Genomic DNA, 18,594 nt, shown 5'->3' with positions numbered 1-18,594 from the left:
ACAACCCAGTTCTCAGAATTCTAGAGTTCTTGGCACCCATTCTTCTCTTGATGTAATTAAAGAAATCTCTGGCCTGGGAACTGGGAGACAAAGTCTTGGTCCTGGCTCATCTGCAAGTCGGGTGATTCGGAGTTTATTTAAAACTTTCTTTGCCTTTCTGGACCTGATTTCTCAATTATAAAATAAGGTGATGGACTCAGATATTCTCAAAGGTGCTTTCTGGCTTTAATTATTTGGATTCTCTGATGTTCATTCTAAAAATAACCTGTACTATACATCATTGAGGAATAAAGTGAGCCACACGATGTGATGATCTATTTGCTTGATCAAGGCACTAGAGTGCAACTTGAAAGAAGCATTGTTAACATAACAGGAATTCAAAAAAAATAACATTAGCTTCAGTTCTATTTCTATTCATGTATTTATACTTTTGGCAAATATTTATCAAATGCCTGCTATGTTTTAGATACTATGCTGGCAGCTCAAAGATAAATAAATATAGTCATTGTCTAGGGATGGAGATAAGATAATATTGGAAGAACTATTTACTTATAACCTAATTCTTGAATCATCTTTATTTGATTTTTATGACATTAATCTAATTTATTCACGGCATTTTCTGACATGAGCATTTACTTTTACTGCCTTCCTTTGAGCTATATTGTCAAAATAATTATTTAACTTATATATTTCTTGTTTTATTATACCATTTAAGACATTATTAGGGCCTCCCCGGTGGCGCAGCGGTTGAGCGCTGGGTTGCGAAGCTGCCCGCAGCCTCTGCAGCGCCGGTTCGATCCCTGGCTGCTCCCCGGCCACCGGAGGAGGGTCCCACATGGCGCGCAGACCTCTCCTGCCGCCCGCTGCTCCCCTCAGCAGTGTACTTCGGTCCTTCTGCCTGCTCTGCTCCCCGCTCTGGCTCTGGTGAATTCTCTCACCCTCCCGCGCTTCTGACTGTACCCAGTGCATGTATAAACAAAACAAACAAACAAATAAATAAATAAATAAAACGTGCCTCTATAAAAGAAAGAAAAAAAAACTTTAAAAAAAAAAGACATTATTAGATACCATTTGTTCAAGTATTTACTCTCATTTAAGAAATAATAATAATTTCAGCTCTGGGCTTATTCTGATGAGAAACTGGCAAATTCAAACCACATAAACCTTCCATGATATAAGCAATAACAAGAAAGCTGTATTTTTAAAAACAAGTGGAAATATACTTGTATGCTACACAAGCCAATTTTGAAGCCCTAGATCATAAGCTATCAACTTGTTATGCAAAAAAGTCAAAATGGAAATGGATGAAGAAAATAAGCAATCGAGAGAAAATAAAATACAAGAGTGACTCATGATCATTAAAATTTTTTCTATAAATTACTAACAAAAGATATTAAGCAACAATCCATGTTTTACAGGTCAGAAAATACAGGCATTTCATAACTATGGACTTTTTTGAAATCCCTAGAAATGTTAAATAATACTGGGGAAAAGGACAGTATACTATAAAAAGTATAGAAAAATAAAACCAAAATAAATATAAAGGGCTTCTGTATTTTGTTCAAAATATAATTTCTATGTATTTGTCATAAATCACAGAACAGATTTTTAAAATCTTTTTATTTATATTGGTGTTTTAACAGAAATTATATACATTATCCATGTTTTCATAATTTGTTTTTTGGTTAACCTTTAAGTTACTGCATTGGTTTTATTCTGTTGAGGACCAGCTTAACTGCAATAAAAAGAAACACATTTTGATTTGTCTTCCCAACTTTTCCTGAAGAAAATCATTCATAATGGAACTCTATAATTTAAGGTTCATGTCATAACTAAAACAACTCACTACCCAACCATTATGAAGCTTTGCTTGTATACTTAACAATAATAGAGTTACTGGGTGTCTCCTGATAATTAAGGTCTAGCTAGAAAGAGTTGATTTTCCTGCTCATCATTAATCCCCAAGAAAAAGTCTATGCACAATGTCAGTACTATGATTCTTATTAATGTAGGTAGACTGGATTGTAAGTTTAGGTGACATTCATTTCATGGACACATTTCAGGAACTTAGAAAAAGGAACTCCTTATGTGTGATCCATCTAAATGTCTGATATTTATCTCAACTGGCTTTTAATTTATAATTAAAATTAGCAAAGAACTTCCATATTTTTAAGAGATGGCATAGGATCAGAAGTGAAAAAAGATACTACTGTAGGCAATTGAGTCAAACACTCAAGCTAACAGCTAATTTCAAAATGCTGAATACTAATATTTCTGAGTACAGCATTACCCCACTTTTTCAAAATTGTTTCTTTTATATTTTAATTGATTTATTTTTCCTTACATAGTTGTATTCTCCATAGTTCTACCACTACCATATCACTCATGAGCCATCACCATATTCCCTTGTGTTTATCCTCCCCTGTTCTACCACTCCTCACCCATCCTTTGCTGAAAGCCTCAGTTCTATGGTCAGCTTCTAGTTTTGAGTTTTTCTTCACCTTTTGTTTGGTTTCTCTATATTCCAGATATAAGTGAGATCATGCTGTATTTGTCTTTTTCCTTCTGACTAATTTCAGCTAGCATAATTCCTTCCAGCTCCATCCATGATGCACTAATAGCATGAGTTTGTCTTCTTGATCGCTGAGTAATATTCCATTATATAGGCCTATTGACTAAAAGGCAAACTGCTAAGTCCAGTAATCAAGAATTGCTACTCACCAAATAAAAGTTCTTTTCATTTCTTCATCTTTCCACAAACCAGCTCACTGTTGCTAACATATGCCCTACGTATTTCCACAGCCACTCTGCTCCTGGTGCTACAGAGAATAGGGAGAATGTAAAAGGCACCTTGAGAGTGGCTGGGGTTTGGTGAACCTAAAAACAGGAATAAGCTTTATTTCTTCCCTAATTTTATCAGGTGAGGTACTTTATTTGTAATCTGTAATTAACAAATATTTGTATTTTAAGACAAATACTTTGATCCTCACATTTCCGTAAAGGGTTTAAACAAGTATTAAAATGTAAAATTGTGCTTTGCCATAGCATCTTATAAGTAAATATAGAAATGAATGAAGGATTAAAAATATTTTCTAAAAGGCAATTTGACTTTATGCACTTCTTAAACAGATTGGTTTCTTTTTAAAATGGATGTGTTTCCATCTATAATTTAAGGAATGCAATATTACAGAGATAAAGCTTAACCATACTTCTAAGGACATAACTATAACAATGTCTATTTCCCTCTGTTTAAGTGCAAACTAACTGTTCTTAAAATGTCATATTATTATCACAGAATAAATCCTAAATGATAATAATACAACAAAATTCACTAAAATTTAAAAGCATTTCTTTGAAGCGTTTTATTTTCTAGATATCCCAAAATGTACAGGTTTATGTATCTTTTTTTTAAAGATTTATTTATTTATACAAGAACTGGGGTACATGCCAGAAGTGCAGGAGGGTGAGAGAATTCACCAGAGACAGAGCGGGGAACAGAACAGGCAGACGAACTGTAACACACTGCTGAGGGGAGCAGCGGGCGAGACAGGAGAGGTCTGCTGTGCCATGTGGGTATCTCCCTGGCTGGCCAGGAATCGAACCAGTGCTTCAGAGGCTGCGGACAGCTTCACAGTGCTGCGCTCAACCTGCTGCACCACCGGGGAGGCCCAGCTTTATGTATCTTAAAGTTTTAATTTTTTGCTACACATGATGGTGTTCAAATTTTACATCTAATTTTAAAACAAGAGATAGTAAAGAATTTTAGTAAATCCCAACTCTAAATCAAATAATAATGTAAGGATTACTAAGCCAATATTTGGCCAAAATGCTCTATAATATTAGATGTGTAAATACCTCGAAATTATGTAGATTTCCCCTTATAGGGATGTTGTGAGTAGTAAATTAAATGATGGGTACAAGCCCAAGACAATGCCTGGCAAACATATGACTCTTCGTTATTATCGAGTGGGTTGTCAGCACAAAACAAATCTTTGATTGATATCACTAGCATTTCTCATTCACTGGCTCAACCATATTACTGAAAATGCCTGAGGCTCTACAAAACAATGAAGTGGGATTATGATTTAATTCTAAGTGTAAAAGGAGTGTTGCACATATCTCCTTTTAGTGTGCCTAACTGAGCTGACAGCAGTTTGCTTTTGATCAAATACAGCACAATATTACTATGCAGAATGGGAAACTGGATGGACACAACTTGGAAGGTGGTTCACAGCAAGCCCCGTTCACTCCTCCCAACACCCCAGATCCACGAACTCCCCCGAATCCAGACAACATTGCACCAGGTAACTTACTCCTGACAAAGAAACAATAAGATTGTTGTGCACGTCATGACTCAAGTTATTTGGATCCTTTAGTAAATGGGGTTTAAATATTACAGCTTTTCTCCTTCCCTATCTATTTTGTGGTTAAGTTCAGGATAAATATAAAGATTTACACTAAAGGAGCATATAAAACATTTGTAGCTGTCTTATGTTCTTTCAGATGGTCTGTTGTATTTGCTGGTGATTATCTATTATATTAAAAGTTAAGTCTAGTAAATATATTTAAATTCTATTTGTATTGGGCTGTACAATTTATGAAAGCTATGATATGTATTGTCTTCCTTAATTTCACAATAACTCCATCTAACTGCTATTATAAAAGGCCTTATTTAAATCCGTATTGACTGTTCATGGGTTAAATCCAGGTCTGGTGTCAAATTTATTTTGACAAGCCTTACATGAAGTGACCTTGTGGAGATTGCTTTCATTATTCTCTGCTTCTTTAAAGGACTTTAAATGCAACCACTTAAGATCGTATATCTGTTTACTACCTTAAAAGAGAAACAACTCCTTATCCAAGTCAGTATATGTTATTCAGAAATACTGTCAGATTTTGAAATATTAAATCAGAAAAATAATCTGAGCTATTTAGACAATATCTTTTCAAAATAACTTGTAGCAAATATTTTAAGTATTTCCTCAAGTAATGTATAAAGTGTTTTCTTATTCCTAATGCGTTTATCTTGAAATTAGCACTACCTACTATATTTTCTAAAATAAACAGAAAGTTTGGCAAAAACACTTTCAGAATTCTTTCCAAAGAGTAATAGTTTTTTTGAAAATCAATAACTAATGTAACTACATAATATTAAATTTTACTTAAAAATAAATTGAAGGGGGCCTCCCCTGGTGGCCCAGCAGTTGAGCACTGGGCTGCGAAGTTGCCCGCAGCCTCTGCAGTGCCGGTTCCACCCCGGCCACCGGCAAGGGTCCCACATGGCACGACAGACCTCTCCTGCCATGCCCGCTGCTCCCCTCAGCAGTGAATTTCATCACTCTGCCTGTTCTGTTCCCCGCTCTGGCTCTGGTGAATTCTCTCACCCTCCCACGCTTCTGACTGTACCCAGTACTTGTATAAATAAATTAATAAATCTTAAAAAAAAAAATTGAAGGTCAGTCACTTATAAGCTTAGGTTTATTAAGATATTCTTACTGAACATGAGGAAAAAATATTGATAGACATAATAAAATAACACAGAAGGCCAAGTACACAATTAGAATGCATAGAATTATTCTGAAGTGAAGCATTGTAATAAATTTGTCAAATAGCTTTCAAATAGCTTTTTTTTATTGGCAGAAAAACAACTAACAGATTCTATATATATAGCATTAAGCACATAACAGGAAAACAAGCTTTAGAATCACGTAGACCTGGATTCCACCTTCTGGCTCTTTCTATCCCTTTCCACTTTACTGCTGTTTGGAGGAAAGAAAATTAATATCTTGAAGTCTCAGTTTCTTCAATCAGTAAAATAAGAAAAATAAGCCTCACTGCACAGGCTCATTGTGAGGACTTAGGGTAATAATGTGTGTATAGTCCCTAACATGTCATAAAGACCTCAGGTAAATTTAGTCCTTTCCATATCCACTTTTGTATTCTTATACATAATAGAATGCATAAACATTCTCTTACCTACAAAAACTATACTGAAACCTCTTGCTTTATAATATTTAGTGCTTTAGTTCTTTAAAATAGGAAAGAGAAGACATATAGAAAGCTTTATGTTGGTTCAATTTAATACTCTCATCACTAAGTTAGAAACTTGATTATATGATCATCATTATAACTGTGTAGTTGCAAAAGAACAGAAAATTTTACTTCTATGCTCCAGGAATTCACAAATATGGAGACAGAACATATACCCATAATATATTTATTTGTTGTCTCACTTTCTCTCTGCAGACATGATTTAATAGCTTATATGCATTTTATTTACTGTGAATAATATATAGAACACACATACATATAAATATTTATATGTAAAGAGAAAATTTAAGCTACCAATTCATATAGTTATTTAAAGCTAAAATATCCAATTATTAAATGTTAGAAAATATGTAATACAGACTAAGTATCATGAACTAACTTTTTTCAGATATGAATCAAGAATAAATATTATATGCCATAATACTTTTGGAATGAAGTCATTTTGAATTTGAATCAGTTATATTAAAACATATTTTAATACCAAAATTAAATGTTGACATGAAGCATTGCAAAATTGTCATTTTTCTAAGAGGTTAAACAAATAATTCAGCATATCAATCAAAAAAAAGAAAAATGTTGTTAGTTAATTCACTCTGTAAAAGGAAATTGGAAAACCAGGAATATTTAAAAATGTGAAAAGATTAGACCAATTATTGTCCCTAAATTTAATTATCATAAAGACCTTAAAATTATTATGAATGTGGTGGAGAAACATTCAAAAGTATTTCATTCAAAGTAGCTTAAAGATAAAATGCAAAATTACATGTATAGTAGAATGATACTTATTTGGTCATTAGGTTTATGGGTATAGAAAAGCTGGGGAAAATATACAAAATAATAATTCTTTAGTGTAGTAGGATTTCAAGGAATTTTTTAGAGATGTAAAATTAAAAAATTTTAAGTTTCTATGTAGTTGACCTCTGATCAACTTGAGGGAAGAACTAGGACTTACAATGTGGTAGCTGTGATAATGGGGTCACCTGTACGTACAGAGGAAAGAGTAAGAAAATTAACTCTGCTTTTCTGGGGGAGACAGAAATGACAATCTCAAGTTAAGGCAGGGCAAGAATTAGGGAGGGCATTCCAGACACAGGGAACAGTGCACCAATGAGGATGCATATGAGGACAGAGTAAACTTCCAGCAGACCCATAACTATGGAGGTGAAATATGAGAGAACAATGGCAGCAGATGAAGCTGGGCAGGTGGAGGGCACGTGCATCATACTGAGTAGTTTAGATTTTTGTCCCGGGGAGCCATTCTCACACCCTAAGAAAGGGAAGTGAGTGACAGGATCAAGTTTTCCAGCTAAGGTCACTTGAGCAGCAATATAGAGGATGTCTGGAAAAGGGTTTGAGAGCTGAAGGATTAGATGGAGGCTTCTGTGAAAGCCCAGAAAGAGAAGGTCAAGGCCTGAACCAGGACAGCAGCAATGGAAATAAAGGAGAAAGAGGAAATTTTCTAGAGCAAAGTTTCCCAATTTTCCATTTACAGATCACTGGCGTATGATTTGTACTGAGAATAATGCCAAATCTTCGGAAAGAAGACAAGATTTTAAATAGATGCCCATAGTGATTCAGAAGTCCAATTGGAGAGCCCACTGTTTTAGAAATCCTTAAAACGTGTGACTGTAATACTTAATGATTTGTTCTAGAGATGGGGGCAGAGGTCGGATTTAGGATAATGGTTCTATTTTGGGCAATTGAGATGTAGCTATAATATCTGCTAAGATGACAAATACAGAAAAAGCTGCAGAATATATTAGAAAATAGCTACATAGAGGTGTAAACAGGATAGAATGGGCACTAGAAGAATATTGGGTAATATGGTAGGTGGTTGCACAGAGGACTGCGTGCATGCACGCTTGCGTGCACACACGTGCACATACAAATGTTCCCACACATGCCCCCACACACACCCCCACACACATACACCTTGGAATCATCAATATGTAGGTTATAGTCAAAGTCATGAATGTAGATGGGTTTTCTAGACAGAATGTGGAGTGTAAGAAAAAGTTTTGAGTAACACCAGTGTTTAAGTGGCAAGCAGAGAAAAGCAGACCATTAACTGCTGGAGGTGATCCAAAGAAACTTAAATTACTGCTAATAGTAATTGCTAGAGGTGGAATTATCCAGAGCTTTGGGAGGAGATCAACGTTGTGGGTGTAATGAAAGAATGGGCGTGGTTTAACAGAAGAAAATAGAAAGCATCTGAGAGGAGGGAAAGAACATGAAGGAAATCTAAATTTAAGTAGGAGCAAGCAAGTGAGCAAAGGATTGACATAGCAGGAAAGAGAAAAGTAGCGCAGGGCAGTGGAGTGGAGAGGAAACAGCTGTGGCTTTGAGCACCTGAAGAGTGTCACTTGATACATGGGAAAATGGTTTATCGTTTATGCCAGCTATTTGTGTGCTTTTTAAATGGCACTTACAGAAACTTTCCAGCATATGTGAGAAGAATAAATTGAGCAGTGAGACCAGACGCTGAAAGGCTAGGTGAGAAATCTTTGGGAGCTAAGTAAACAAAAGCTGGGTGCGCCAGGCAATAAGATGGGGATGTAAATAAGACAGTGAAGACAAGTTATTTCACTGTTTCGAAGCTTAAATAATCACAGAACACTCATTAAAGATAGACAAGACCTATATCTGTTCAGAGAAGAGGGAGATTTTGTTCTCAGTGCTATTTCCCCGCAGTCTAGACTACAGTAAACACTTAACATACATTTTTAAATTAATGAATTAATGGTGGTGTCTATAATATAAATTAACATGTGGAAGAATTTAAAAAAATTAATTGAGTAATTTCACTATACAAATGTATACTAAGATAATCAAGGAAGCTATCACTGTGATTTGAAAATTTTAAATATACAGAAAAGTGGTTTTCTTTTTAAAATGCCATATTCTAGAAGGGGTTTTAATATGTCTGACACATTCAGACTACTCTTTTCTGAGAAATCATAGAAACACTGAGTTCTTCATTATCTTTATGCGTGCTTGAAAAATTAAACCCGACTAATGTACGGTGAGGTTAGAAACTCAGACACTCTGTGTTTACTTGTTCTTGCTTTATTTTTCCAAAGGGTATTCTGGACCACTGAAGGAAATTCCTCCTGAAAGATTCAACACCACAGCTATCCCTAAGTACTACCAGTCGCCCTGGGAACAGGCCATTAGCAATGATCCGGAGCTTTTAGAGGCTTTATACCCTAAACTTTTCCAGCCTGAAGGAAAGGCCGAACTGCCTGATTACAGGAGCTTTAACAGGTAATTCTATTTTCCTGCTGGCATCCACTACACTGTTGGCCATGGTTTTAGATCATGCATGGTATAGAGAACTGAAAACTCGTAGAAAAAAAAATTTTCTTGCAGTAAAGGTCCTCGATAGCAATCTACGAAATATTCTAAGCCTAGGCAAAAACTCGTTTTGCAATATCACTGGTATGCCAACCCTTAGTTGTTTTTTAAATAAAAATGAAGGAAATGATTCAGGAACTATCACTATTACAACAGCAACATTGTCTCCCACATTTAAAAGTATTGTTTTAATAATAATTTCTAATTCAAAGGTCAATATTAGTTTGTATGTGGCTTCAAAAGACAATGTTGTTTAGGAATTTCAAAAATAACTCACACACACACAAAGAAAAATAACTCACAACTGTACTATGAAAAAGACTACAATCCTAAATTCCACTTAATATTCTTCTAAGCTAGGTTACAGGTAATGTAAGGACTTATGGCCCAAGACTCCAGCACATGAACCAGCCAAAACTAATGCTACAAAAGATATTACCAAATACTATCTGCATTATAATGAATATATTGGAAAATGCTTCCCCCGTTATCCATCTTTTATAATTTCCATGGGTATATTAGATATACTTGTAATGGTCTCCTCATCCATTCTTTGATCACTTGGTATTCATGTTAAAGTAAAATATCTCCACTATGATGTTTCATACCCACAAAAAAAGCAGATCTAATCTATAAGTTGTTTAATCACTTCATTTAAAAATTTATAAATTAAGGAGTAAATCTTTGACTTACAAAAGAATGCCACAAGGCTTTATTTAAACAGTGATCTGTTTATGTATTTTTGGAATAATTGCACTTTAAAATTTTAGCTTCTACACACTACTGAATGAATAATATTCAGACTACTATTATTATCAGTAATATATTTACTAGTCTCACAGCTAATATTATTAGCATTACAAGGAGTCCTAATGAAATCAGTGCTACATCTATCCCATAAAGGATGTGCACCATAGAATTTAAGGAGGGATTGAGGAGTGCAGGGAAAAGCTACTGGAGGCCCATTCTAATCAATGAGATAATGTTTTCTTTAATGAGAGTGTAGAAAATTATAAAAAGTAGGGGCCTCCCTGGTGTCGCAAGTGGTTAAGGACCACACCATGAGGCAATCCATAGCCTCTGCAGCACGAGTTCAATTCCTGGCCAGGGAGCAACCCACATGGCGCAGCAGACCTCTCCTGTCTCACCCACTGCTCCCCTTAGCTGTGTATTTCAGTCAAAATGCCTGTTATACTCCCCACTCTGTCTCTGGTGAATCTTCTCACCCTCCCGCATCTCTGGCCTGTACCCAGCTCTTATATGCATAAATAAATAAATATTTTTTAAAAATTATAAAAAGTAAAACCTTAGGGGAAAATGGAAAATAATGGAATACTTGAGGCCTGTTTTTGAGATTAGTACTTTAGAGATGTCAGAAGACTTCTCTATATATTGTAGCTTCAATACCTCACATCTGCTGAGAAGCTTGCTTCCAGTTCTCTGAGCAAACTGGTCATACATTGAGTTGGTTATAAAAAGATGCCTATAGATTGTATAAATGCCAAGTGAGTACTGTATCAGTGATCACAAATTTTCCCACTAGGAAATGTAGTGCGTGTTTGTATACTTGTGTGAAAGAGACGCAGAGAGACAATTAAGCAATTAAGCAATTTTCCAGTTATTTCCAAAGTCTTGCAAAGAATAAAATAATCTTATTTGGTAGCCCCACATTATGATACACAATTACTAGATATTGCTAATAAAGCATATAAGGGTAAGATGTGGTATAATGGCATTCAGCAGTAATAAAGACTGAGTGAATATTAGTTCTCAGTCATAATTTCAAAATGCCATAGTTTAATAATAACTGTAGTTTTATATTCATTCATTTTAGGTTTCTGTGGCCTAGGGGTGGCCTCAGTGCTATCACCACTACTGCCTGAGTTCAATCCCTGGCCAGGGAGCTAACCAACATATGGCTCAGCAGACCTCTCCTGTCTCACCCACTGCTCCCTTAGCTGTGTATTTTGGTAGATCCACTTGTTCTGCTCCCCGCTCTGTCACTGGTGAATCCTCTCACCCCTGTTCCCTGAACCTCTGGTGTACACCCCAGTTCTTCTATGTAAAAAAAAATTTAAATTTAAATTTAAAAAGAAATGAATAAAATTTTAAAAAATACATTGAATTAATATTCAAATAATAGTATATTATACCCATGTAAAACACCAAGAAAATAAAGTAGGAGCAAGGAGGTTTCTAGTTCTGCTTCAAAAAGCAGATTTTGAGTGTATTACTAACCTCTATATAAATTCTCTCATCTATAAAGGAATTCAAACATGCAAAGGTTGCTGTAGATCCTGTTCTCAAAGAGCTCACAAACAAGTGAAGAGTGAAACATGAGGGCAAAAGTAATTATTTTGGAAGACCAGAGAAAAATGTCCTGAAAGCAGAGGAGCTTGGGATGAAAGTCTCCTTTAAATATATTATAAATATAAAAGTACCTTTAAATATGTTACATACATTAGTTACCTGGTAGAAAAACTTATTTTAATTTTTATTTAACCACTTTACATAATTCTTTGCCTTATAATGGATGCACTATATATCCAGCACTATTAATTTTTGCAAATAGAATACCATCACTGATCAATCAAAATAAACAAGAAAGCTCCTATTATCTGTGAATCTGAGAGAAACAGACTTACTACTTACTATATAGATTACAAAGTATAAAAATCAGTTGAAGTCTGACCTATGTTCGAAGAATTGATGTTAAAGGATTATGGATTCATGGTTATCTTTCAGTAGAATATTCCAAACTTTTAGTGGAAATTTTTGCTTCACTAACTGACTAAAGCTTGCAACTATTTTCAGAGATCTTAAACATCCTACAAGTAGTCTCTCACTTTGAATGCTTAGCCTCTGTGTTAAGGGATTTTCTTTACTTTGTGTGCTGAGGGCAATAAAAATTCAAACAAACAGGATATAATCTCAATGGTGCCAAAGAAAAGAAATCTCTGCTTTCCAAACAGCAACCTCTCACTGGATCAGTGGTAGGAGGTAGGAGGTGGGTGATGGAAAGGAAAGGAATGTTTTCATTTACAAGAGAAGAAAATGACCCCCCCCCTAACTGGGAGGGAAAAACAAAACAGAACTGGGTAGAAAGGGAAAAATCAATGCACTGAATGCCAAAGCCACATACTGAATTTCAGTGGCAGAGGAACATTTCTTCTTTGATTTAATTCAGAAAAAATAAATAAGAGCAAAATTCATTTCTGGAATTAATAAGCACAAGATTAAATTGAATTGACCAAATGCAATTTTGACTGAATTGAACAAATTCAGCCTAAATCTGGAAATATTCAATTCTAACCTCATGTATCCAATGGGTAACAGAATATTCTTAAACTCCCAGGAATGGATGAGCAGTCTGTGCAGTTGCATGGCCCCATGCTTAGAAGAGCCATGCTTGATGTATGTATAGTAGCCAAGGTTTGTTGTAAGTATAGTTTGAATGAATGATGTAGCATATGAGTGAATCAACAAATGAACAAACTCTTCGTATACAATGGGCAAGCTTCTAAAATGATGAAATGTGGTCTTGGATATCAGAGTCATCCAAGTATGTTTTACTTACATGCTAAATCAAATTTCAGTCATGAAGACGCTTCAGTTCACTCATCAAATACAAAACACAGGCCATTGCTTCACTCTATTGTGACAACAATGGTTTGCGTCATTTAGACACAATCCAAGTGGGCTGACATTTTAAACACACTGTTCCACTTAGAAAATGATCTCAGGAGGCCCAACACTCTTTGAGATGATCTCATGGGCGTGTTGTCCACTGTAGTGAGTACAAATGCAGTCATCCCGTGAGTTTGGCTACCTGAGTTAAATCCTGGTTGTACAGCTTATTAGGTGGGTGACTTTGGGCAAGTCTCTTGACTAATCTCTGTGTTTGTCTCTCTTTTTTTTTTATAAAAAAGATTGATTTATTTATTTATGCATACAAGAGCTGGGGTGCAGGCCAGAGGTACAGAGGGGGAAGGTGAGAGGATTCATCAGAGGCAGAGTGGGGAGCAGAACAGGAAGATCTACTGAAACACACTGCTGAGGGGAGCAGCGGGAGAAACAGGAGAGGTCTGCTGCGCCATGTGGGTCACCTCCTTGGCTGGTGATTGAACTCAACTCGTGCTGTAGTGGCTGCAGATAGCTTCACAGTGCTGACACTTAACCCCTTGCGTCACCAGGGAAGCCCCTCTTTTTTTTTTTAAATTGAAGTAACAGTGCATTATGACAGCATGTAAGTTTCAGGTGTTGGTGATGAGAATCTGCCTGGGTATATGCTACAGGCACCTCAGTTTCTTCAATTTGGTGGGAATATAAATTGAACCAAATCATAAGGTTGTTGAGAGGATTTGATGAGACAATGATGACCAGCAGCACCTTGCACTAGACTGAACCAGCATCTGTGCTTAGAGGCCATGGTAATTCCTTCACCAACAGAGTTTCAGGAGCATTTAAAACAGTGTCTGGTGCATGGAATCCACTCAGGGAACTTAGTTAGCTTCCATCATTACTATGCCTTATGAAGTTTAATAATCATAATTTTCATGATAATCTAAGTTCTTAAAGTACTTTTTCAAACTGATTATTTTTTCACCTCCAACTTGCTAGTTTTAGACCCTAAATATGAATGTCTATGCTGATACAATAATCTCCAAGTACTACATTAGGCCAACGTTACAGAGATTTGTTATTACCCATTTCTCCCATGTAATTTGGGACAATAAACGATAGTGAGTGATCCTGAGGACAGATGTAGTAGAAACTAAAGCATAGTGCTTTTCAGAAGGAAGCAGTATACTGAATACAAGAAAATCAAGGGTCAAGGAGACATGAACAGTTCAACTCTTCACTCTATGGACATTCTTCTCCATGAAGTTTTTAGTACCTGACTCAGTTTCTCCTCTTGAATAGTAATCCTGTAGCCACTTTTTGGGCCTTCAATAACTATGTAAATGATCTGCTGAATTGTCTCCTTTCACGTTCTTGACTGTTTTGCAGTTAAGGATGGTTTTTTCAATCCTACCTCACACATTCTTGCCTTAAAGTTTGTCACTACTAATTCCTGTGTCATCTTCAGAATCTCAATTTAAAGCATCCCACTCTATTACACGGTCTGTACTTTGCCTTCATTCTTTCTTAATAATGCTTCAGTCCCACATGTAAGAGGGACCTACTTTTCCAGATCCATCAATCACTTTCTTCTTATCTAACCAGACTCCCAGTTTCCTCACTATTTTTTTAAAAGATTTATTTATTTATGCATACAAGAACTGGGGTACAGGCCAGTGGTGATGAGAAGATTCAGTAGAGACAGGGTGGGGAACAGAACAGGTGGATTGACTGAAATACAATGCTGAGGGGAGCAGCGGTTGAGACAGGAGAGGTCTGCTGCGCCATGTGGGTAGCTTCCTGGCTGGCCAGGGATAGAACTTGTGCCTCAGACACTGCTGGGAACTTCACAGTGCTGTACTTAACCCCTTGCGCCACCAGGGAGGTCCATTTTCCTCACTGTTATCACACATAAACTGGGATTGTCAAGAAAGTTTTCAGAGTGATCAGGCTATGAAGAAAAGTAGATCTCTTCCAGGTTTTAAAATAATCTTCACATTTGGAAAATCTATATAGACTTTCAGTTACATTGTCCAAACATTGTCCAAACACCTTACAAAGTATATTGTAAGGTGATACAGAGTGTATCAGAGAGAATTCCAATTGCCTTAGAGTACATTGTGGCAAGAAACGAGGCAGACATGCCAATGGCATAAAGGGCATAGTGTAAGATGGCAAGTGGGGTTGGGGGGGAGGTAAAAACACAGACCATAAAACAGGGGAGTAAGGAGCCTATTTCTGGCTGCAAAATACCTGGGAAAGCTTCAAGAAAGTGAATTGTATTGCTTAAATAACATACTCAGAATTTAAAGGGCATTTGGAAGTGTAAAAATTAGAACTTAAATATCTAACTGAGAAGGGGTTTTGAAACATAGTAATAAGGGCCAGAGTACTCCAAGCAGAGGTGAGAGAGTATGAGGAAAGGCACTCAGTCGGGGAGCATAGAGGAGAAGAGGCAGCAGGGCATCCAGGCTGCTGGAACAAAGCGTGCATGAAAGCCAGCAGAGGAAAAACCCGTCTGCTTGACCTTTCCACGGGGATGTTGAAATCCTTTTTCCATGCACACACCAAACCTGTTCTCCTCTGTCTTCCATGAGCCAGTTGCTAAAACTCTAAACCTAGAAGTTGTCATTGGTGTCTACATTTCCCTCACCATTTTTTATCAATTTATCAGCAAATCCTGTTGACTCCGCCCCTAAAACATCCTGAAACCAACCACATCTTTCCATCCTCATGGAAAACATCTGAAATTCAAAATGCCATCATTTCTCACTTGACCTGGGCAGTATGTTCCCTCTTCCCGTCTTGTCCTCCTGTAATCTGTTGGCAGAATAGCAGCCAGTGTGGTCTTTGTAATTATGTCCTCACTCCCGAGCTGAACACCTTAAGTGGGTCCTCTTCCCACTGAGAGCCAAATCCACATTCCTGACTTGGCCCAAACGCCACACCCTCCTCTCTGTCCTCTCTGTCACCCCATCCCCCGCATCAGCTCCTCTAGCAATATGGCACTTCTTTGTTTTCCTGAAATGCCGATGTTATTTCTGGCTTAGATTCTTTGCGTCAGCTACAATGTGTTTCCATCCTACTGTCCACGGCTAACTTCTGACCTTCAGATAACTGTTTAAATGTCACCTCTTCAGAGAAGTCTTCCTGGACTATCTACTCATTTAGTTATGCATATTACCCTCCCCCCTATTTAAATTTTCTGTGTAGCCACTCTCTTTGCTGGATATTTACCTATATACTTATATATATATATTAATACAGTACGTCTCCTTCACTATAATACAAGAGTTGTTCACTGTTCATTGTTCACTGTTACATCCCCAGCATTTAGAGCTGTGCCTGACACGAATGAAGAAATATGTAATGGTTAAATCAAACAAAGCTAGAAAGTTACGTGAGGAATTGAATGCCAAGGTAAGGATTAGACTTTATTTAGGTGACAAATAGAAGGATTTAGAAGTTTTTAAGGTGAAGATAAAAAGATGACAGACTTTTAACCTTCAAAGAGTTTGAAGATTAAACTCCTAGATGGCCCAAAACAAAACATTCTTAAAAAGAGAGACAGGGCCTCCCTGGTGGTGCAGGCGGTTGAGCGCTGCACTGTTAAGCTGTCCGCAGCCTCTGCAGTGCTGGGTTCGATCCCAGCCTGCCGGCGAGAATCCCACATGGCAAAGCAGACCTCTCCTGTCACGCCCGCTGCTCCCCTCAGCAGTGTATTTCCTCATTCTGCCTGTTCTGTTCCCCGTTCTTTCTCTGGTGAATTCTCTCACCCTCCCGCGCATCTGGCCTATACCCTGGTTCTTGTATAAATAAATCTTCAAAAAAAAAAAGAAGGCAATACCAAATACCATATCGTAAGCATCAAATGTCAGACATAAACCAATTCATGCTACAGGAATTTAGCTAAGGAAGGACTAACATAGTTGGAGGAAAGAGAGAACTGAAAGATCACAGGATATACCAAAGTGGAGAGGAGGCAGGGAGGAGATATCTTAAGCAGGGAAGACATTCTTAGCAAAGGCACAAAGGTAAGAGATATTTGCGATGAGCTCAGAATACAATGAATAGATTAGATTAGTCCAAAGCTAAGAGAACATACAAAGGGACTTTATATCAATTTGTTATCAAATATCTGTTCTATCAAAAGGTAGGGTCTTAAATGGAAATGCTTGCATCAGAGGTCAAAAACTGAAAATCAGGGCCTTCCCAGTGGCACATCAGTTGAGCAGCTGGGTTGCGAAGCTGCCCGCAGCCTCTGCAGCGCTTGTTAGATCCCCAGCAGCTCCCCGGCCACCGGAGGAGGGTCCCACATGGCGCGCAGACCTCTCCTGCCGCCCACTGCTCCCCTCAGCAGTGTACTTCAGTCTGTCTGCTCTGTTCCCTGCTCTGGCTCTGGTGAATTCTCTCACCCTCCCGCGCTTCTGACTGTACCCAGTGCTTGTATAAATAAATAAATCTTTAAAAAAAAAAAAGAGTAAATGAGGTAAGATTTAAAAAAAAAAAAAAACCTGAAAATCATACTGAGAATATAACATAGGGCCTCCCTAGTAGCTCAGGGATTAAGTCTCAGCACTATCAAGCTATCGGCCTGAGTTCGAACCCTGGCCAGGGAGCTGACCCACATGGTGCAGCAGACCTCTCCTGTCTTTCCACTGTTCCCCTCAGCTGCATATTTCAGTGGATCTGCCTGTTCTACTCCCCACTCTGGTGAATCCTCTTACCCTCCCACCCCCGTACCACTGGCCTACACCCCAGTTCTTGCATACATAAATAAATAAAAATAAATCTTTTTTAAAAAAAGGATATAACATAACATGCCCATAAATCATAAATTAAATTGTTTTCTATTTTCTGGCAAATAAGTTAGAAAACTAACTCATGTATTCTTTTTCTTTTCACTTTCCACAGAGTTGCCACCCCATTTGGAGGTTTTGAAAAAGCATCAAAGATGGTTAAATTCAAGGTTCCAGATTTTGAGTTACTTCTTACAACAGATCCCAGATTTATGGCTTTTGCCAATCCACTTTCTGGCAGACGGTCCTTTAACAGGACTCCAAAAGGATGGACATCTGAGAATATTCCTATAGTGATCACTTCAGAATCCACAGAGGAGACCGCTGTACCAGAATCAGATGACCTATGAAAAGAAAGTTGTATGTGCCACAAAAACCTCTGAACATAAATGTTGCTGTCCAGTATTCTTACTCCCTAGCAAAGCCACTTAACTCTCATCGGTAGCAATAATTTAATAGCAATTCAGAAATTTTTCTTTTGTGGCATTTTATTTTAACTTTAGATGAAATAGGAATAAACCATTCAAAATCTTGTTTTAACAAACTTTTAACTTGTTTGTCTTTATCCATAATGTTGTTCTCACCTTGTTTCAACAATGCAGCCTTTTCATTGAGAAAATTCAGAAGAGTGACTGGCAGCAAAAGGTTTCACCTTTGTTTCATTGCAATGAGGTATTTCTGAATAGGTTTTTCAAATGGAATCTGAAATCAAAATACAATGCAATTTAGACTCATCCACCTTTTTATTTATTGGTTGAAAGCTATGGAA

General features: G+C 37.1%; 1 protein-coding gene across 1 annotated transcript in view; it reads left to right on the top strand.

Moving 5' to 3' along the window:
- The window catches only part of MYOZ2 (myozenin 2), a 31,346-nt gene extending 12,981 nt beyond the window's left edge, over window positions 1–18,365 (top strand). The window contains exons 4-6 of the mRNA XM_037509523.2: window positions 4,175–4,304; window positions 9,132–9,315; window positions 17,941–18,365. Of these exons, the coding sequence (XP_037365420.2) occupies window positions 4,175–4,304; window positions 9,132–9,315; window positions 17,941–18,175 (549 nt within the window). The 3' untranslated portion in view covers window positions 18,176–18,365. The remainder of the gene's footprint in view (window positions 1–4,174; window positions 4,305–9,131; window positions 9,316–17,940) is intronic.
- Window positions 18,366–18,594: the final 229 nt, after the last annotated feature.

This window comes from Talpa occidentalis, unplaced genomic scaffold (assembly GCF_014898055.3).
Source record: "Talpa occidentalis isolate TD23 unplaced genomic scaffold, MPIMG_talOcc4v2.1 talOcc4.13, whole genome shotgun sequence".
NCBI classification, from domain to species: Eukaryota; Metazoa; Chordata; class Mammalia; order Eulipotyphla; family Talpidae; genus Talpa; species Talpa occidentalis.
The sequence above is the reverse complement of the archived record's forward strand: the minus strand, read 5'-3'. Positions and strand labels throughout refer to the sequence as shown.